Source organism: Typopeltis vanoorti, chromosome 5 (genome assembly GCF_054136105.1).
Source record: "Typopeltis vanoorti isolate ZY-2024b chromosome 5, IOZ_Tvanoo_1.0, whole genome shotgun sequence".
In the NCBI taxonomy this organism is placed as follows: Eukaryota; Metazoa; Arthropoda; class Arachnida; order Uropygi; family Thelyphonidae; genus Typopeltis; species Typopeltis vanoorti.
Genome location: NC_143553.1, coordinates 116296419 through 116319077, shown reverse-complemented (window position 1 = coordinate 116319077; position 22659 = coordinate 116296419). Strand labels below are relative to the sequence as shown.

Sequence of the window (22659 nt, the reverse complement as noted above, 5' to 3'; positions counted from 1 at the left end):
TTAATCACCGCATCTCATCGGATCTCGGATCCGTCCCCCTCACATGTTTAGAAGTCCTTATAAGGACTGGCTTAAAGGGGCGAAGCAAGAATGCTTTTCATCTTCCCCGTTATCTGTAGAGGACAGTGTAGGGATAAGGTGTTATTGAGCAATTAAAGCTCTGATCATGGCAGGAGGGTAACAGCAATAGCCGAGCCTCAGTTAGAACTTCATTAGCTACAGCATTGCCATCCATTACCCTCCAAGGGTATTGGATTCATGTTTTGAAGAGTTGTCTACAGACCATTAAAATTATCTGTTATGAATAAAAGAAATTACTGCGTTAGCCTTTTATTGCTTATATTTTGAAAATCTTTATAAAAATTTAATATTAATTTGATTTTGAAAACATTTTTATATTTTATTAATTATTTTTAGTATTCTGTGAAACATTGAGATAAATAATTATTAAAAATTATAAATGCCAATAGCAATTCAAATTGGCAGTTCTTTGTCTTATAAAAAGTAACAATCGTTTGAATTTCTGAATTATTTGGAATTAAAACTCCCCAAATAACTGAATGCATTCTTGGCGAAAATCTCTTTTCCAAATTTAATCTCTTTATAATATCTACTGAAGAAATTAATAATTTTTTCTCTCGTCCATTTTCTGCTGCTTACTTCCTGTGTAATGCGTTTCGTGCTTTTCCCCCCCTTCTCTTGCTTTAACGTTCGCTACCCACCTACTTAATCCTCAAGATAATTGAACCTAGTACCTATCGCGCACACTTCTCATATCCATATTTTAGCACTTCTTCCTGGGAAGAATATAAAACTGTCTTCTTCTACTCCACGATATTTATGGAAATGCCAGACATTGTGCGCCTAGACGTTGATAATAAATCATGCTAACAAGGAAAACAAAAACATCTTCCCTTTAGGTAATAGACCCACCAAAGAATTCTGGGAGGAGGTAACGTAAACAAACAGTGTATTCAGTAATAAAACCAACAAATAAAAAAGACAATAATCTTCATTACTTTGTTGCATTTATTATTTCACAAAGGTACCAATAGGTGGCGCTCAAGACATGATAGACGAAACGATAAATGATCCTTCCATACTATGTGCTGGAAGTGGATGTTCAATTTTTTTTTTTTAAGTGCTATTCGTCAATCGCCTTGATCTAAACATCAAACAGCTGCCAACTCCGTATTTTGTTATCGATTTTGTTAATAACATCGCGCGAAGAAATCTTTCAACGTATATATAATTTTTTAATTGAAACTATTTTAATTTTTTTTTCTATTTTAACTCCAAACAAAGCTTTTGTTAGCTGAAATTATCCCGAGTTTAGTTCCTATTCATTTTCTTTACAAACTAAAGTCGACCACGTCAATATAAAAGATAGCATCGACTCAAGAATGCTGTTCTGCTTTCCGGAAAATAAGTGTTTAGTTTCAATGGAGTTCTCCAACAATTATGGAGTTCTCCAACATCTCGTGCACCACATGACGCCTCCGGGTTTCATGCCTTCTATTTCATTAATGCAAGTTCATTAAAGAGTGAACAAACGCCAGAGGGCGTTAAGTGTGCAAGTGAAAAGTTGAATTAAGTCTACTTTTGACTTTTTTTTTTATTTTGAAACCTTTTTAGGGGGAGGGGGAAGTGATCGTTGATAAAGTAATATACTCTTTACTTTGAGGTTTAACCACAATCTAAATAATTAAAATATTAAACTTTATTCTATCAGCAAAATTAATATAAGATACAAATTTGAATGCGATATGTGCTCGTCGTGTACCACATGCAAAATATCTGTGTTAGATGCAATGTATGATAAAAAAAAATAATCTGGACTGTATTTTTTACTGTTCCACAGTATTCTTGATATTCCTTCTAATTTGCTATCATTTCAACTCAGCTAAGTATTGGTTTGCATCCTTTGTTATTACAATGTTACAGTTGAATATGCTTTCTTTTAGTAACGAAGTAAATTTGTAAAAAGTTCTATTACATTGGCGTCAAATATTTTCAAATTTTGGAGTCAGTATCATCGATCGGAAAGCTATTTCGACTATTAAGCTTAACCTTAAACTGTATCTCTAACTAGAAAAATACAATTTCATAAAAATACTAAAAGAAAACGGATACTCAAAAGTAAAGAGAGAGTCTATGCTCATAAAGGAGCCTCAAATAAAGTCAGTGCAGTATAAATTTCGTATACATAAATATATATTTGGTCTTTCATTCAGATGTTTTTCAGGTGGGTGCGCAATTCTAATTCTTCATGGTTTTGGATGATTTTATACGACTGCTTCGATCATTCTTTCTACCATCTGTATTGGACACGTGATCGTTTTAATTAAAGTTCCGTTATCAATTATACAGCCACGAATATAACTAACTATACCATCTCTGAAGTTGACAGAACAATCACGTGTGATTTGAACCAAAAGAAATCGAAGCTCTCGACTCATTATTTCCACTGTCATTGATATTTCTAGCGACATTAACGTGTGCAGTGAGATTTTTCAAGGTTGCCCTTTTTTTTTCTTTTTTGTCCATGCACCTAATCCTTCTCTTGTTTCTATCGAACTGTCTTTTTCCTGCCTTTTAGTTGCATGATCGTTCTAATATCAACCATTATCAGTAAGCGTCCAAGAGATAAACTGCATTGACACACAGAAAATATTTTACCAGCTTTATTTCTTCAGTGATGCATTGGATCTAATACACATCAGCGATTTCATTAGTGTCGTGTCACTAAATATTGGGCTTTGTTCTTACCTTCTATACACTTATGTTTTCTGTTTATCATGCAGTAATTTATTTATAGAGATTTTGAATGACATGTGATATCGCATAGCGGATGTCACCTACAACACAGATTCAAAAAAACTCCAGTTACTGGATCGACTGCTTCTCTAATTTTTGTGCAGTGGGGTTTTGTGCAGTTTATAATTTTTTGGGCATAGATTTTGTTATATAATTTTCATGTAAAACATGTTGAATCCAAAACGGTTTGAAGTGTCTCTATTATTTATTATTTAGTATACTTTTTTATTTTAATGTAAAGGACAGAGAAACATAGAGAGAGAGAGAGAGAGAGAGAGAGAGAGAGACTTTCCCTTTCGCTTTATTTCCCCTTCCTTTTATTATTTCGAACAGAAACTGCGCGAACAAAAATAGTCTGTCTGACTGGCCTAATCAAAACATACTGAAGGATCTCTAGTATTGAAGTACTCAGAAAGAAAGAAAATGAGAAAAATGTCTTTTCTCTTTATTTATGCATTTTCTCTGTTTCTCCCGCACTCGATTTCTCCTTCCCTCCGCATTGATTTTCTCTTTCTTTCTTCTATATTTTCTATCCTTTCTTACTTCTCTCTCCTTGCAGAGCATGTAAAGATGTAGAGCATCATCTTGCTGTACATCATTTTTCTGTATTTCTATTTTAATTTCTTTATCTTTGTTTGTTTCTCTCTCTCTCTCTCCTTATATTTCCATCATTCTTCTCATTATTGCTTTCTTCTTTCTTCCCATTTTTAAGTCGTACTGTTTCTCTCAATTTTCCCCTCTGCTTCCTCTTTTACCAGTGTGTATTCCTCACATTCATTCTTCTATCTGTCTCTCTCTCTCTCTCTCTCTCTCTCTCACACACACACACACACACACACACACACACACACACACACACACACACACACACACACACATTCTTCTGTCCCTTTATCATCTCGTGTCCCTCCCTGTCATTGTCTTCCCGTTTAAACAACAGAAAACGCTTCATTGCTGTCAAGAAGGCTTCTACTTACAATTAACAACCACCTTCTTAGGCTCCGATCGTTCGCCCCATCCCGCTGCATTTTCTCCCTCGCAGGAATAGTTGCCGGTGATGTTTCTGGTCACATCCAGCCACATAATCTCCTTCTCCGTCGTCTCGTTCATCAGTTCGTCGTCCTTAAACCACCGTACTCGCAGTAGGTTCTGAGGATTGCCTTCGTCCATGTCACAGAAGAGCGAGACGCTCTTCCCTTCGGTCACAGGCACTGGAGAAATGCTCGGTTTCACTGTAGGCGGATCTGAAAATGAAAATGGAAATTACGGTTAAAAGACAAAGTGGTTTCTAACTTAAAAGGAAGGAGTGACGCTTGGAGAGCACAAATGCATACAAGACAAGAATTATGGGGATTAAAATTCAAGTTAATTTTGCGTTGAATGTACAGGTTAAATCACTAGGATGTACATTACAGCATTTTTAAATAAACACAAACGAAGATTAATAAAATAACCCAATGATTTTTAATTATGAAAATAAAACTCAAAATAGCATCAACTTCATAAATGCTCTTGTGTATGAAACCTTTCGTAGACAATGGTAACTATGGTAACAGTTCAAGGCACAAGTCATAAATGATCCCCAAACTGTTCAATACTATTAGCATCGCCGAGATTTTCTTCACATTTTTGAAGTACTAAGCAACACGAACATACAAGCATCCCCTACTCCAAACCCGTATAATCCCGGAGGTTATTTTATTCATATCGTAACATTTCTTCGAAGATTTCCCAAATTTGTAATCATATTTGCATTTCCATTTAATTTAATGTCTGTTATGACGAGATATCATATATGAAGTGTAATGAAAGCAAAGGCTGGTGATTATGTGGTTTTTATTAAGTGGAAGTTGCTATCGAAGTCAAGCATAACACAATTTATTATATTTTTCTATATCGGTTTCAAAAAATGGTTCTGAGTGATAGTTTTGGAAATACGATAATCAATGTAATTCATATTTATATTATCGTTACTTATATTTTGATTTTAAACTAACATTCAATGCATTAAATTACAATAATATTAAATTTTCATTATGACATCCTAAACTATGCGTTATCGGAACGAAATTTAAACTAATAACATGATTTGAAACTAAAAACTTTTAAACCACTTTAAACCAACATTTTATATTCTGTTTATTGATTAAAATTATAAACTACGAAGAAGTTCTTTCTTTTATCTGTCTACGCTTGACAAACTCTCTTATATGATGTTTACCATGTACTTAGAAAAATCTATGATAGCTCGCTATGTAGCCAATAGATTGCGCTGACATTTCTTCTAGTTTGTAAAATGCAATTTATTAAGCTAATACAAGTTATTTTTATTGAAATTATAATTCAATATAAAAATAATAAGTTTTCTATGATAACAAAATGCTGCTAAAATTTTATCTTCATTTTTAACCCTTTCAGAATAGTAAAATTGCTGACAGAGAACCGAAACATATTTGTTTAAACTATTTAGCAAATTCTTTATTTTAAACATATTAAATTGAATAAAAATTAATATCATAATTATGACGTATTTAAAAAAATGCAAAATGAATTTCTCTTTTCATTTACTCTTGATTATTAATAAATAGCATTAATTATTATCCACTGATATTTTCAAGAAAAAAATTGAAGAATCGTTTAAATATTTAAAAAAAAAACATTCGCCATTTACACTTTTCAACACCAGTGTTACCACAAAGCTTTTTTCTTGGTCCCTGTTGGCTCTTTCTCTTTGAAACCTAGCGAAGTATGTTTACACCAGTTGCATCTCATTTCTAAATGGGATTTTTTTTGTTGTTGTTCTTGGTGGTGTTTTATAAAAACATGTGAGAAAAGTCTTAACTTTTGTAATACCCTTGTGTAAACTAGAGTAGTTTTCTTGTTACTAGAATGCGTCATTCTTTGACATCGATTTTTATTAATTCAAATAATTGCAAACTCCTAGGTGAGTGCTTTTATTTCGATATTACAAGGCCTGCGTGAGGGATACGAAAGGGATATCTGGTAAAAAGAACTAAATTAAGAAGGCTCTTTCACAAAGTTTAATTTTAAAAAGGCTCCAAACTATTTTTTTTTTATCCTAGCCACCAGAAAACACGGTACAGTTTAATATCGCATCTATACATAAGCTCCACAAACTTTATTCGAAACTCACAAAACTGATGCAAGTTGCATTGTAATTAAATAATGTGCTGGCGCCGCAGATTTTCAAACATAAACATTATACAAAATATATATATTAAATATATAATTCAATACAGGATAAACTTCTTTCCATATTTTTACTACGTACATATTTATATATATTTATTATTTTTGGATTTGCGGAATAAATAAATATACATCATTTATCATAATCAGTATATACTTTATTATTTTATAAAAATAATTGTAATAATTAGTTATTAGCTAAAATTAATGCTAAATAAATTAAAATTTAATCAAAGCCCCTCTGTAAGCGCAATCAATTCGAAGAACAACCAGACATTACATCCTTTGACTGGAAAAGACATGAGTTCAATTCTCGTCGTCACTAATGGAATCTTTATATGAGCTTTTTCAATAGAAGGTAGTCAATCTCATACGGAGTTACAAGGGTTTTTTACCAAAAAAACTTGGTGCAGTTTACAGAAAAAATGACGTTGTGTGTAACTGATGGATTGTGCGGTAGGGTAGAGACAGTGACGTTTTGAGTAAATGGCGGGTTCAGGTTAAGTTTTAAATATGTTATAATGTTATAAAAAATATGTTATGGATCTTCGGATCCAAATTTGAATCATGATCTCGCACAAGAAGATATAAACGAGGGGAGGAGGTCTGGAAAGTTCTTATAAACACCTAGAACAATATAATATTAAAAGTAACTGACATATCCAAAAGAAAGAACATACTAATAGCAGAGTTATTAAGGTAACTTATGTTCTTACATCCTCGTGTATTCTTTCTCGTGGTGAATCGTGATCTTGTAATTGTTTAACCTTTGAAATACGGCTCTTTTTAACGATCTAAATCCTTATAAGGACTGGCTTAAAGGGACGAAGCAAGAATGCTTTTCATCCTCCCCGTTATCTGTAGAGGACAGTGTAGGGATAAGGTGTTATTGAGCTATTGAAGCTCTGATCATGGCAGGAAGGTAACAGCAATAGCCATAGTCAAGCCTCAGTTAGAGCTTCATTAGCTACAGCATTGCCATCCATTGCCCTCCAAGGGTATTGGACTGAATGAAACAATCCGGTAAAACCAACGACTAAATAAATGTGTCGCTATCATAATTAAATTATCTTATTAAATTACATAAAAGGTGTATTATTATTTTATCAAATTATTTATAAATGTGTAAAAATTTTAATAAATTATCTTATCTTATCTTTTTTTTCTCATTTTTTTTCATAAAATAGTAATAATTTTAAATGCTTAATTATAATATATATTACAAATTAATAATATTAAATAAACGTAATCGCATAATCTACTGATGTACAAAGAGAGGTCACAGTCTTACCAATTTCTGTAATTAGTATTGTATATTTCTGAATTGAAAATTGTTATTCAAAAAAAAAAAAAGTTAGAATTTAAGTTAGAATTTATAGAAGCTTCGATTGAAATTAATATTCTAGTGAAGAAAGCTACGGAAAAACGGAGTTTGTTTCCAATATTCACGAGAAATGTCGCTAAGCAAGAAAATAAGAAAGAATAGTCGCACATTTGTCTATACACAATGTCTAAAAGAAATATTACATAACGTTCATAACGCAAAAGGCTGGAAATGTGACTGTCAAAACAGTAAACCTTTGAGGGAAGTTATGGAAAGTAAGACAATAGCGACACTAATTAATGACATATCACGTAAATTGAAGAATTGTTTTGATAAACGTAATTCGTCGTGTGAAGGGATTAGAGTGTGAAAATTGGCAGTGATTTAGGAGATGAAGTCATATAAAGGAAGAAGGCGGCGAATTTGTAGGGAGTCAGTTCTTTCTAAGAAAGTCGATTCTACTGACACATATCTCATAAGTGGTTGGATTTTGAACAAAGAATTGAGTGAGCCGTTGATGACTGATCGGGTTGAGAGGGGAAAACATTCTAATGAGAACACTCATAATAAACAGGCGGACAACACGTCGCATGTCACGTGCAGCGACATTGAGATTTAGAAATTTTTGCCACTTACTCTGGCTACAAAATAGCGTAAATGGGGTACATTTTTATTAATATTATACCCAGATTTCATAACGAACATCAAAGTAATGGCAGCAAAATTGAATTTCACGTGAACTGAAGGTATGCAAAAAGAACTTAGAAAGCGTAAATTGGGAGGCCATTTGCATAATGATGAAAGAACATTAATAGGAAATATTTGAGGATAATTTTTGTAAAATAAAATGTCTTTAAGTTTATCCCAAAACGTAAATTGTAAAAGAAGGTTGAAATCAGTTGGATTAAGTAGTCAAGTTCTCAAAGAAAGAGGCCAAAAGCGAATACTTTGGAAAGATTAGAGATTTGATACGGATGATAAATAGAAGCACAACTTAGTTGTAAACAAATCCTTAAAGACTGTAAAGCTGTTACAATTTCAGTTACAGGAATACTAACATCAATTCTAAAGACTTTCTAAAAAGAGTAGAACGCAATCTATCATAACAAGTTCTGCGGATGTCCCTTTCAATGACTCAAACTTGGTGGAATAACTATTTTACGTGTTTATGTAGACAAAAGAAAGATTGAAGCAAGGATAATTCAGGTTGAGAAGTGTGATATGGCTATCGGAGGTGGAATGTGTTAATATTTTAAAACATCCGACAACTGATAAGGATGATGACAGAGATGACATATCTCTTTTAGTGATGCTTAACTGTAAATAAAGATTAATTAAACTGCTCAAGGCATTCTGAAAAAGTAATTACCATCAGGAATTATCCCTTCAAATGAAACATTGCAGAGATCGTTCGAATTTATGACACGGAGAATTATAAGTCAGTTAGTGTTATAAGTGGTATCGAAGTTTTCAGAGCATTCTTAATAGAAATACATATTGAATAAGTCCACTGCATAGTTTGTTCATTTTTGGCAGTTTGGTTCATTTTTAGGAAGTGTTCAAGACATAAATGAATCATATGGACAGCTATGGTATGATTTATTTCACATTTAAAGCTGAAGTTCCCTTGTAGGATGAACTGCAACTAAATATTTAGATGCAGTTAATATAAAAGATAAATATCTTTATTTTTCAGTATGCAAGTTAAATACATTTTTCCAAGAAAAACGAAGTTTTTAGTATTGTCTAACTCATCTATGCATGAGACTGTTTATTGCACTTCAAAGTATTGGATATATATATCTGCTGTTTATGTATGTTCCAGTGTATTCATTTATCGTTGGTTTTAAGCTATTACAGTTGTACACGCTATGGGAAAACAACAATAGATACACTTCAATAATGTACACACAGCGACGCAATCGGCAAGCACGTGTAAAACACAATGGACAAACATTAAACAATAGATTGATGATGTATCTATTCCATTGTTTTATTCTGTTGCAAGATTTCAACAAGGAAATCTAACAATATTGGGAAACCTAAGTCAGCTGACAACTAATTGGAATTTTCTCTTTTAAAAAATGGGTAAACGCCATTGCTTGATTAAGGGTATAGCGTTATTGCAATAAATTTAATACTATTTTAACGTCAAATGTATTTTCGTTTCAGTTAGCGTGCTCCTAAAAGGATTCTCGTAAAAGGTTTCAGTGAAAAAAAAATGCAATAAAAAACACACATTAAGAGAAGAATTCTGCTTAGTTGGAATCAGACGATGTTTATTTCTGTCACTTTCAATTCACTTCGTTAAAATAAAATAAAAAGTTCTAATCCCCAATATCTTTTAACCCAGTTCTGTTAATGACTTTGAGTCTCGAATAAGCCTAAGCAATCCCCATATTCTCGATGAATATTAAAACTAGTTTAAAAATTGCTTAAATGTTAATTACATACCTTCTCGCATCTTGATTAAAGTTTAAAAAAAACGAACGAAAAAAAAAGTGTTAAATATATGTGTAATCCATTAAAATGCATTTAGATGTAATTATAATTATCATTACGGAGGTGTTATATGAGGGCATGTCACAAAAAAGCCATCAAAATAATATAAAGAAACGAAAATAGACGCTACTTGTAGTGCAAGTTTTCTTGGTGGATTAATTACTATGTTTATGGGATTCGTTTGTTTGTTTCTGGTTTGCAGCATGGGTAAGAATGTGCATTTAATAAATTATATTACGTTAGTTCACTTAATTTCGCTTGCCACATGCCGCTTACCATGCAAACGGTGATTAGAATGTAAGGACTTTACACACAATGACGGAGGCCCCTTTATGTCCGCTCTTTCACTACTCCATTGTGAGCTAAAGTGTTATTGCATTTATGATCAAATATTTTTTGCAGGTGGCATTAAATTTATATTAAGAACCGTAGCAGCGCTACTAGACAAAGTAATTTGAGCTAAGTCATTAGTCTGATATATCTTCTTACATAATAGCATGGTTCTTAGATGAGACAACCTGTAGTGCATTTTTTGGTCCATCTCCCAAGACAACATAAGATTTTTTTTTATATATATTATTACTTTGTTAACGACAGAGGGTCTTTTTTAACGTTTAGAAATAACAAATTAATTAAGATCTTTCCTTATATTTCATTTTACTGAATTAGTTGGATTTATAACATAACTAATTTTATGAATTAAAAGTATATAATCATCATTAAATTATAAATTAATAAAATACGTAATTTAATTTCAAAATTAAAATAAATATAATTATACGTAATTATGATGAATCAATGCATAATTATAATTCTAAAATTGAACTTTGAATATTTTGAAAGATAACTTTCATGTAGATCCTTAGATGTAAGATAATAATTGCTGCCTGGTTTTCTTTGCTGTATGTGTGTGTGGCAAGCTAATAGTTTAAAATGTCATAACATTTAATTCCATTGTCTTGCAAAATTTGTTTTATGGTTTTATTTTATATCGACCTTTTGAAATTAGTGTCACTTCTCCAAAATGCCTTCCCGATCTTACCTGATTTTTCGTCTCGTTATTAAAAAAATTATCTGAATATCACTACAATATTCAGATATGCTTGATTTATTATATAAATAAACTTGGCTGTTCTAGTTAGAAGGTTTTTCATACACTTCATCTTATTGTTCTTCTATTTAGAAAAATATATGGTGTTTCAATGATTTACTAAAAATAATTTTTAACTTTAAAGAATCTTTAAAGAATATTAAACGATTTCAAAATACTAATCGAATTCTATAAAATTATATATTTTAAAATTACATAATATTCTGCATTATACTTTAAGAAAAGCTTTTGGTCAGTGGCTGCTCATGGCCTGAAATCGTGGGGGGTGCTGCAACTTTCGAAATATACATACACACTGTAAGTACAGTGTATACGTGTTTGGATGAAATATCAAAATTATGGTAAAAATTAAAAAAAAAAATTAAACATGAAAAAATATTGGATAAAATTATACAGTTTGGTATAATTCAAAATTACTTAAAAATGACTATAACAAATGTTATGTCTTTAATTGTAATGTCCAAATATTTAAAGAGACGGAGTAAACAAGATAAGCACTACGAACACTCTACTACTGGTGCAAACTGCATATAAACAACAGTGGAACTGCGCGACGGACAGTGCCGCATTACGCTAACAGCTCGCATCTCACTATGAAGTGCATATGCTTGCGCGCGTAGCAATATGACACTGGAAAACACAGTGCCGCTAGCGTCCTTCGCCCTCCTAATTGCTACATTATTTCTTATTTTATTATTTCTTTTAAAAAATAAGAGAATTGTAAAGGATTATTGATGATAAAAATAAATATTACGAGCAAATATAAATAAATTAATTAATATATTTATATATCGAGAAAAATTGGGGGTACTGCAGTTCCGCGCCTATGCACGAGCCGCCCCTGCTTTGGGTTACATTCAAGCTACAGTATTAACTTTATTAAATCAACACTCATAACAATACACATTATTTTCAACTGGCATTCATGTCCTTCGTGTAGGACAACTAATCTGAAGATAAAATATACATATAAAAATTAAAGTAGTCCAATATTATATGAAAATATATTTCATATATGAAATAAAGTCTAATAAATTAGAGAAGCAAAGGCAAACATCACGCAAAGTTGTCAATCAGATGATGACAACAGCCTTCACTTATGTTTTCCTTCGTTCAAAAATGTGACTTTTTCTTATTTTTTCACACATTCAAATATCAAAAAAAAAAAAAAAAACTTCAAATAGCGCTGAAATTATAAAAGATATATATTCATAAATCCATGTATTTTTAATTTTAATCAAAACAAAAATTGAGTTTTCATATTTTAGCACACACAAAAAAAAGTTTAATTCTGAATTTTACATAACTCAGTTTTAGCTTCCTCCATAAGAGCATCATTGATTTTTTTTTTCTTCGAGTACTGTGAGTTTCATTGTAATGCCACACGAAACCAGAGAGTAGATGATTAATTTCATTGCTACAGCATTTAATATTTATTTGAAAAAGATTTATGTAATCTGACTTCGTGTCACATTCACAATGCTCTCAGCCTTTAGTTTAATCATCTAAGAGCTCTTTAGCTCCGATGATTAGCAAGAACACGGACAGGAGAATACGAAATAATAATAATAAAAAAAGAATTTGGATGTGTGAATTCAAATTACATTTTATACACGCACAATATGATCCAAATCATTTCGAAATGCTACTACAGCTTATTGGTGTGAATGACGTCATTGAAATATATTTTCAGTTATTTCTAAAAATGAAATTCTAATTGTTAGAAACAAGCAGACGAGATTCTTGCAGCTAATGGAATCGCTTTCTCATTATTGAACATTGTAGTCACGTGCTTTTCAATTGTGATATTGCGATTGTGAAACCAAGCCGTGATTAATTTTATTAGATATGAAATAACTCTAAGAAGGATGTTAAAGCACTTCTGCATGTTTAGATATATTTTGCTTGCTGTAGTTAGGAAAATGATTAGAATTAAGTAGAGATGACTCGGTCTGGTTTGACAACAGAGGTAGATGGGCACGCTGGCAATAATTTAATGTAAACAATAGATTCCGCAAAAATTACATTGTCGAAAAAACTATCAACGCGCTATTTTCAAGACATTATCGAAAAGAAAAGAAAAAATTATAATAATAATTTCCTCAAAGGGGTTAGTAGCTGTTTGTTTAGATTGCAACAAAGTGAACTATGGGTTCATTTCGAAAGGTTATATATATATATATATATATATATGTGTGTGTGTGTGTGTGTGTGTGTGTGTGAAAAGTTTTTTACCCCTTCGGTATAATATATGTTAAAGTTACAAAGATTTTATAATCTTGGTTTTAATCCTTTTTCCCAAGTAAGCAAAGAGACAAGTAAGCCAAGTTTGCGTGTGAACGTGGTTCAAGACTCTTATGGTGGTAGTGCAACACCAAGGCAACTCGTGGTAAAGAAGGATTAAGTTCTGATCACTTTCCTTAGTATTTCCCATAAAAGTAAAACACATCTCCTAGGAGATGTATAATGTTATACATTATGGGTGGGGGTCACTACCCAGACCGGTTTCAACCTTCATTGAGGTCTCATCAGTGAGTAGGCAGATCCTGAAATGCCAAGGTTTTACCTATTTTTACCTATGCAACTTGCATAGGTAAAATTGATAAGCTCTGCACTGCTTAAACCTTGGCATTTCAGGGTCTGCCTACTCACTGATGATATATATATATATATATATATATATATATATATATATATATATATATATATATATATATATATATATATATATATATATATATATATATATATATATATATATATATATATATATATATATATATATAACCGCAAGGTTATATATAAACGCAAGGATTACTGGTTGAGAAAAGAAATTCGCTAATTAATTTGTTTTATCGTGAAGTCTCGTATAAATATTCCTTCGTACTCCGACCGGAATCGAGCTTAGGTCTTTTCAAGAAAAAGGATGATATCTTTTGCAAGATAGTTGAAATAATGTGTTATTTTGGCGAAGTGAAATGAGTTTACGTGGAAAAATCGTCGGGTGAGTAGATTATTTCATTATAAAGTGAAAAAAAAAAGTGATGGATGGGATGCAGATTACCAGAAATGTGCGAATTATCTTTCACACATGAACTTTGTTTTCAATAGATATCGGTTTTTTTTTTTTTTTTTTGTGAATTAAATAATAATGTGGCGATAAGAGTGATTCTTGGGTGGTTCTGGGATGAAAAGACAAGTAGAGAATAAAAACAAACGGTGGTAGACAAATAAGATGTTCTCTTCTATCTTATAAGTTCGTGATCACATAAAAAGAACAAACATAAGAGCTATGAGAGAAGGTCCTTTTCTGTTCAATCAAAGTTCTCGTGATTCATGTTCAGAAGGAGCCATTTGTGCCACTTACTCCTAAATCTATCGTAAAGAACTTCTTTTTGGTTCGTATGAATGACCTCATGGTAAACAGTAGTCTATAAAACAATTGTAATTGATCTACAATGTAATTTATATTTATATTAAAATGTCAATTGAAATTTTCCAATTTAAACGAAGATTGGAAATCATCGCTTTAGTGACCCTTTACGGCAACTTCAAATCTAATTCCATGGCCACAAATCCCATCTCCAGGATGTTAATGTACTGTTAACCTAACGTGCGTTATTCTTACCGTATTTGAATTGATTGGTCTAATACTAATCACACGGATTTAGTTCGATGTATAGCGAACAAAGGGGATCCCAAATAGTCCTAATGAACAATAGAATGCGAAACAAACATTGGAATAAGTCCTGTAGGGAAACAGCTCCAATATAATAAAGGTTTCCTATGTCAAACTTGAACATTACCAACTAGGATAGCTTTGAGACAATTACGTTTTGGGCGTAGTATTATTAGTGTATTTTAATGGACGTTTTATTTGATTAGTTACTCGCAATATGCTAAATATTGGATGTTGCACTGATTCCCCAGTGTGCCAACCTTTAGGGTATCCGTAATGGGCCACATTTATTATATTCGCACATTACCTGTGTCAGACCAATACTTCAACAGCTCCCCTCGTTGTAGACGTCCATTGTTACAACACTCATGCGTTCCCATAACAACATCTATAGTTACTGTGTGAAGATACATCAAAAGGCACTTTCTCTTGCCTTTATAATGTATAATAATAGCCTGCTTTGAATATCTGGTGGCTTTCAGCACTATTATATTCATCTCGGCGGTATTGGCCTGTAGAAAACTCGAAGAGTGGTGGTGAATTCTTTCCCTTCTTATATCCGAGCCGTAACCTCATTTATAATGAAAAAAAAAAGAAGAAGGGTGGGGAAGCTGCTTTGTAAAGATGGGAAAAGACAATGAGCCGATTTTCTGACGACCTGAGGGATAAAAGCTATGTAGGAGAGATGACCTACATTCTAAATTGCAGATAAAACAGAAAAGAAAATGGAATTCTACTGATGGTGTCAAGCAAGTCGAATCGGAGAATATAAAGATGTGCCACTATCGACATGCAGTATTTGGTCTATTTCATTATAGCAAGTGGAGCTAGTAATAGATCGCGTAGTTGCATGTTAGTCACGCCATCTGTTGATAGATTAAGGAATAGAATTTGAATAAAAGTAATTTTGAAATGAATTTCAATAATGATTAAACTGTGATTTTATAACAATAATATATTAGACTCGGCTCAATACTATATTAGAGACATCCTCAATTTAAATGAAATCAACTAGCAACAACACGTGATTGCCAACCTTGACAAGTACAACCTTAAATATACAGGGTGATCTAAAAGTCGCGCGCATCAAAGTTGAAGTTGAGTTGCATCGAAGTGTTTGAATTCTAATTTTTCGTCTCGCCTATAGATGGATGGCGGAACCCTAGGACTATTGGCCACTATCGTGTAATCTATCCGCCACGTGTCGGGTTTTGGGCACCTCTGACTCTGTTGTTACTCAAAATTCGACAATTACGAGATTAATCAAACGTTTTCGGGAAACTGAATCAGCTGCATGCAAACAGTGACATGGAAGAGTGCAGTGGAGAGCCACCAAACGATTAAAACGTTTTCCACACTACATTCACTTAGTTCAGGAATTTAAGCCATTGGATAAGGAAAATGTGTTGGGTACCGTACATGGTTTCGATCATTTGTTGAAGAAAATGGAGTTCACGATCTGGGGAATGTTTTCTTCGACGATGAAGTGTGGTTCCACCTAAGTGGATACGTAAATAACGAAAATAATAAAATTTGGTCATCGGAAAATCCTTATGATTTTTCCATGATACGTTCTTGCATTCTTTGAAAATTACGCCGTCGCATTGTCGGACCCAGCTTTGAGAGGACAGTGAATAGCGTACTTTACCAAGACATGATCATCCACTTCGTGGCTCTCCTTGAAATTGAAAAACGTGATTGCTGCTTTCAACTGAATGGTGCTACTTGCTATACATCAAATGAAATAATGGAATTTTTGCAAATGTATTTTGGTGACAGACTGATTTCTAAAGGACATTGGTCCCCAAGGTCGCCAGATTTGTCACGTCCACATTTCCTTATGGGATTACCTGAAAAGTAAGGTGTATAAAAATAATCCTCACACAACTGATGAACTGAAGATGAACATCATTGAAGCAATCAGAACAATAATTCCATTCTTCGAAGAGTTGCCTCCAATTGGATAAAAAAGATCACGTGACTGCGTTCAAGGACGAGGCGGCCATTTTGAACATTTGCTACAAACGAACCTTGTAACCGTAAAAATACGGTTATAAGCTTTGTTTGTAGTTTGAATCAAAAGAATTATGTCAAAAAATAATATTAACAATTCTAACTTATAAATATTCTTGATACAGTAATCTTCAAATAAGTAAATTTAACTAATGACCATTATTAATAAACAGCTAAGAGTTTTTTTAAAAAATGTAGCCAAGGATTCAGACATAATTATTTTAAATTCCGAGTGACTGTTAGCATCTGTAAAGGCCAATATTTTGACCCTTTAGGATTAAGTAAGTTACTAAACTTTATAATTAAACAAAACCTGAAAATGAGCAGCATCTAGAGCACCCTGTAATCTAGTTAGAAAATTAATTGGAATTTGAATATTATTATTCGAATAATATTTAAAATGACGTAAAATGATATGCACATAATGTACAGTATCTCCATTTAAGTTTCACTTCATATGAAACAATAATATTTAGATTTTTAACTTGGAATAAAACAGTGCATACAAACAGTGGTAATAATATTACCATAGCATAATACGTGCCTTATCAAATGAAACTTATGAATATTTGAAACGAAATTCTTACGTTTGCAAACACAGAATGACTCTTTTTTTTCCCCTACTTGCAAAGAAACATGCAGACAGTGATCGAAACGCATTCGTTCAAACCTAAATATTCACAAATCATGTTACTAATGCGTATTTTTCCCTTGAGGTATATAATTTACATGTTTAACTTCCAACCGTTGTGGAATAAAGAATAGTTTAAAATAATTCTCCAATAAATCAGGTAGTTACTGGAATCAGATACTTACGAAGTCTCTCTGGGATATTTCATTACAACAAATGCAACTTTTTTTTATGTACATAAACGCTCAATTTAAACAGCTTTACATCTTAGTTATTTTCTGAATTCTAACTACGCCATTCTCTCTTAAAGAGCACCATACACTACTAACAAAGATATAAAAATAAAATTGTGCTCAACTTTCTTCCAAAACACCAAATTTTCTTAACTACTACCAACCTTAGATGGAGTACTATCAGTCATCTTGGTAGAAACAGAGAAAATTAGCTATTACTCAGCTGAGGGAAACCTCTCTATAACTGTTATTATTTTGTCTTTAGCGTAGGTTTCCCAATAAACAGCTTCCAGGAAAAATGTACTCCATAACGGGGCTTACGTTGGTTGCTAGGGGAAACAGAACTCCAGGAGACGGGGGTCATTTTTCACTGCAAACAAGCCGAATTCATTACAAGAGATAGACTTAATGGTTCTCCTTTTGGAGCTTCTAGCCAGCTAGTTTCAATGTAATTCACAAGATCACCGTGTTCTTTACGAGAAGAAAACACACACACACACACACACACACACACACACACACACACACACACACACACACACACACACACACACACACACACACACACACACACACACACAGAGAGAGAGAGAGAGAGAGAGAGAGAGAGAAAGGAAATATATGGAAATTTTATTCTGCTTCTTCTGCTGCAAGTCCTAAAATGCATAAACACTTCTGAAATCTAAATAGCTTCCGCTCCAAAAATCAATCCACTTGCTTCTCAATTACATATAGAAATTGAATTATCACCGCTGTCTACCTCATATATAATTCGATCCCTTGTATATACATCCGCATACAATTATTCATCTTCTTAACGTGTGTAATGTTCTGAAGAACATGCGGTAAAACTACATGCGTGAAATTATATCTGTGAAATCTAAACTTAAACTTAGTTTTCTACTTGGCAAATTTTTGATAAAATAAAATTTCCTGAGTTAATATGACCTCCATAAACTTATACAGGAGGATGTACTTTGTTCATTCAAATTCTTTTTTTTCTTAATATTTATTTTTATTATTTAGACTGCTCATTAAGAATGAAAATTAATTTCGAAATAATAATTAATATACGCATATAATAATTTCACTCTACTATTCCAAACTTGCTATAAATTGTATTAACGTATTGAACAGGTATGGAAATGATCGGACACAATAATTTAATAACGTTGTGTTTTGCAATAACATTTTTCAAAAGTGACGTAAACCATTATCACAAATTAGAACTAGAGATATTGTGATTTGTCGCTGTATCCTTCTGCGTAATTCTTCCACTAGGAATAGTCCGATTTAACTAAACTTCAAATCACAGTAGAATCTGAGTAATGATTCTAAATATCAAATATCATATTATTATTATTATTATTATTATTTGACACCTCCAGGGAGTCCAAAGACTCATCGAGGGAGGGCACCTGCTCTACAAACTCTGTCTCACCCACTCAATCCACCAACTCACGGCAACTACCAACGCCATCTACCGCCAATCACCACCACCACTACTATTTCCAAGACAAGCACAAACATCCATACCCACGGCGAGATTCGAATCCGCAGCCTTTTGGCTGGAGAGCGGATACGCGAACCACTCGGCCAACCAGGCTGGCCATAGATGGCGCTGAAATCCATCAACTCTTCCATCAAATATTCCATCGATTAGATATAAATAATTCAAATGAATCGTTTGAAAACTTTATTTTGCTTAATTGTCTATCTAATCCGAAGATTGGACGAAATTTGATTTTTCATTTAATCTCAATTCCCATTTTGATAAATGGAAAAACTCGCTACAGCAACGCCGTCTATGGTCAGATAATGTAAATTCAACATATAATCTGTAATTTCTATATTTTGACTATTAATCTATTTCTTAGAAGAACTAAAGCAATATACTCACATAAAACGTTGATTTCAACAGTGTTCGATGCATTTCCCCATCCTATTGCATTCTTCAAAGAACAAGAATAAAGTCCTCTGTCTTTTTTAGAAACAATTTTGATGGTTAGATTCGGATATCCTTTATCATAAGGTTCGTACTTTTCCTTCAGTTCTTCATCTCCTTTAAACCACCTTACGTCGGTGATATTACGAGGATTAGCTTCAGAAGAACAATAAATAATGGCAGTATCGGATTCGTTTACAATAATACCTCCAGAAGGTTGGGCAACCACAACCGGTGGGTCTGCAAGAAAAACAAATATATTCATTTAAAATACAATAAATGTATATTTTTATACATTGAAATTACTTCATTGTTTTAATTAACTTTTACTTAAAAATCTAAATAAAAACTTAAATTTCATACATTTAATGTATTGTAATTTTAATTAATTCAACTTCAAATGAAATGATTTGCTAAATATGTATTTCTTTTAGTTGGTGTTCAGATTTTATTTTTCCATTACCGTAAGCAGGCATAAGAATCGAATATTATTTCAATATCTCCATTTTTTAATAATATAAAACTTAAATATATTCCTTCCTTGCTTTCATCCCTTCCATCCCTCAGAATGGATAGAGTTCGCTGATTAAGGGTCATTTCATTTAATGCATTCGGAATGCCTCTTCTCTTCTGCAACTCCTAAGAGCGGGTATTTTTATGTCTGTATATTTGTCTGTTCACCAGGTCTGTTGGCTTGTTTTCAGCGATAAAAAACAACCCGCGTTTTCAGGAGAAAAAAGCTAAGCCTACAAATGCTAAGAAGAGGTGAACACCTCTTCTTAGCAATTATGGGCGATGAATATGGAAACTGAAAACCGGCTTCTGTAAGTCAGAGCTCATGATTTCAGCCTACTGGGAATAAAAAGGCGTTACAGGATTTTAAATTTACTTGAAACATATAATGATACCGTATAATGATAAATTACCAATTTATATGGACTTTATTTTTGGATTGTTTTGGTGGCTTTTCATATAGAAACACTTAAACTCATCAAAGCATTATTTATTGAATTACTTTAACACCAATTCACTTTATGCGTTTCCATGTTAGGTGTCAAACACGGTTATCAATAAATATTAGATGGCTTTATGAAATATTTAAGAGACTTTTAAATCTGACTGTCTTGAATTGCATTTTAAGCCTATTTTGTAAGATTTAGTATGTTCAAAATGGATTCAGTGTGCATTCTATATTGATTGAATTGAAACAGTATTAATTATCTTCAAGTATGCATTATTCTTTGTTTCTATTTTAAATAAAATAATATAACGTCTTTTATTCTTAAAGGAGTTATGAAAAGTTCTATTAACCATAACTTTTTGAAGTTCTATAGGCAGTTGGTCTCGGCCTTTCAACCATCACTGATGGCTGATCTAGAGGCTATCACTCATTAAGACTTTTAGGGAAGAGATTACGCACATAAGTGCTGCCATCTCGTGGTCCTAAGAACTGCTAATAAATCCTTACATGTATATAATTTTGAGAAGGGAAACTCTATCAGTTTGTGCTCAATTTCAACTGACTTGAAATCCGATTAGATAGTGGCTTGAAAAAAGTTTCTCTAGTGGGATACAAGAATCGAACCTAGAAAGGCTTTGCATTGGACAGTTTAGAGAAATGGAAGCAACCATTTCCACAGGGCTCTAGACATCTTCTTATCTTCGTCTTATTCCTTTCCTCCTCTTTTACCTTAGTGTCGAGGATTTTTTGCTACATTTAACAGTTACCGTATCGAGGATAAAGGTGGCTACAGCCCTATGCCTCACGGTTTGTCCTATGTCTGTAGATGAGCATGTTCACAGGCCAGTTTTCCTGTTGTGGGGGACAAAAATCGGAGTTTCGGGTGAAAAAACCCAGAAACTCCGGATTTCTTTCGACTAAAGGTGAGTTAGCCGGCTAATTCACCTTTAGTCGAAAGAGACCAGATAAAGATTCCTCACGTCATTGAGGGGAATCGAACCCAGATCTTTCCGACCAAAGGGCTTCGTCTATACCGACTAAGCTGCAGAGGCTTGGGATCATACTTACTTCTTCTTCTTCTTCTTCTTGAGTATTCTGCAATTGAACAGGTTCTTCTCTTAGTAGCAAAAACTTTCCTTCCACTCTCTCCTGTTCTGAGCCTTCTCTTTCAAGGTTGTGTACCTATCTCCATTCAGCATGTCATCTAACATTGTTTTCCTTACTCTTCCTCTGGGTCTTTTTCCGTCTATTTTTCCTTCGATGGCATCTCTGGTGATTCCATTCCCTCTCAGAATATGTCCCATCCAGTTTCCCTTGCTTCTTTTTATCCTCCTTAACAAAGTTCTTTCTTCTTCTACTCTTTTTAAGACCTCTTAATTAGTTATTTTATCTGTCCATTTGATTTTTTCCATCCTTCTCCAAATCCACATCTCAAAACTTTCCAAAATCTTAATTTCTGCTTTCTTTGATGTCCAAGTTTCAGCTGCATAGAGGGCAACACTCCATACATAACATTTTATTAGTCTTTTCTTTAGGTTTCTATCCATTTTACTTCTGAATAAATTCCATTTTCTATTAAAGGCATCTCTTCCCATCGCTATTCTTGCTTTTATGTCACTTTTACATCTTCCATCACTGCTAATAACGCTTCCTAGATATTTAAATGTCTTTACTTGATTCAATTTTTCCCCTTTTATTCTGATATCCATATTTGCCTCTTTCTTTGCTATTTTCATTACCTTTATTTTTCTGATGTTAATTTTCATTCCATAATTGATACAGGATCCCAGTAATCTGTTCAATCGATGTTGTAGTCCTGTTTCAGTATTTGATAATAATGCCTTGTCATCTGCGTATCTTTACTATAAATACATATAATTTTATTGAACCTGTATTCCACAGTAATGTTAATCAAATAACGTACATTTTTTAAATTAAAATTCATTCGTACGTAGTTACACCAATCTCCCTTATCCACACCAGTTATGCAATACTGCTATTCCTTGTGTCACAAAATATATTGATTTAATTGAAAATTAAGCATCATAAGTGATACCATAGTTACTAAGGCTAATTTTATGAAGTTTCGTAATACGTCTCTAAATAATGGCATTTGAAATGCTTAAAATGTTAGAAATATCTGCACACCATTGCACGCTATAGAAGAATTTTCATAATAAGCAGTATTTAGCCTGCAATATCGACTTTTCATATCACAAATATCCAATAGAAA

At 32.8% G+C, this 22659-nt stretch overlaps 1 protein-coding gene across 3 annotated transcripts in view; it reads right to left on the bottom strand.

The window, feature by feature from the left end:
• LOC150106743 (hemicentin-2-like) overlaps nt 1-22659 on the bottom strand; it is a 487441-nt gene that overhangs the window by 125964 nt on the left and 338818 nt on the right. For all 3 annotated transcript variants that reach the window (XM_090393310.1, XM_090393308.1, XM_090393309.1), the window contains exons 5-6: nt 19421-19705; nt 3795-4061 (exon numbers count right to left, since the gene is read on the bottom strand). In XM_090393310.1, coding sequence (XP_090249436.1) covers nt 3795-4061; nt 19421-19705 — 552 coding nt within the window. The remainder of the gene's footprint in view (nt 1-3794; nt 4062-19420; nt 19706-22659) is intronic.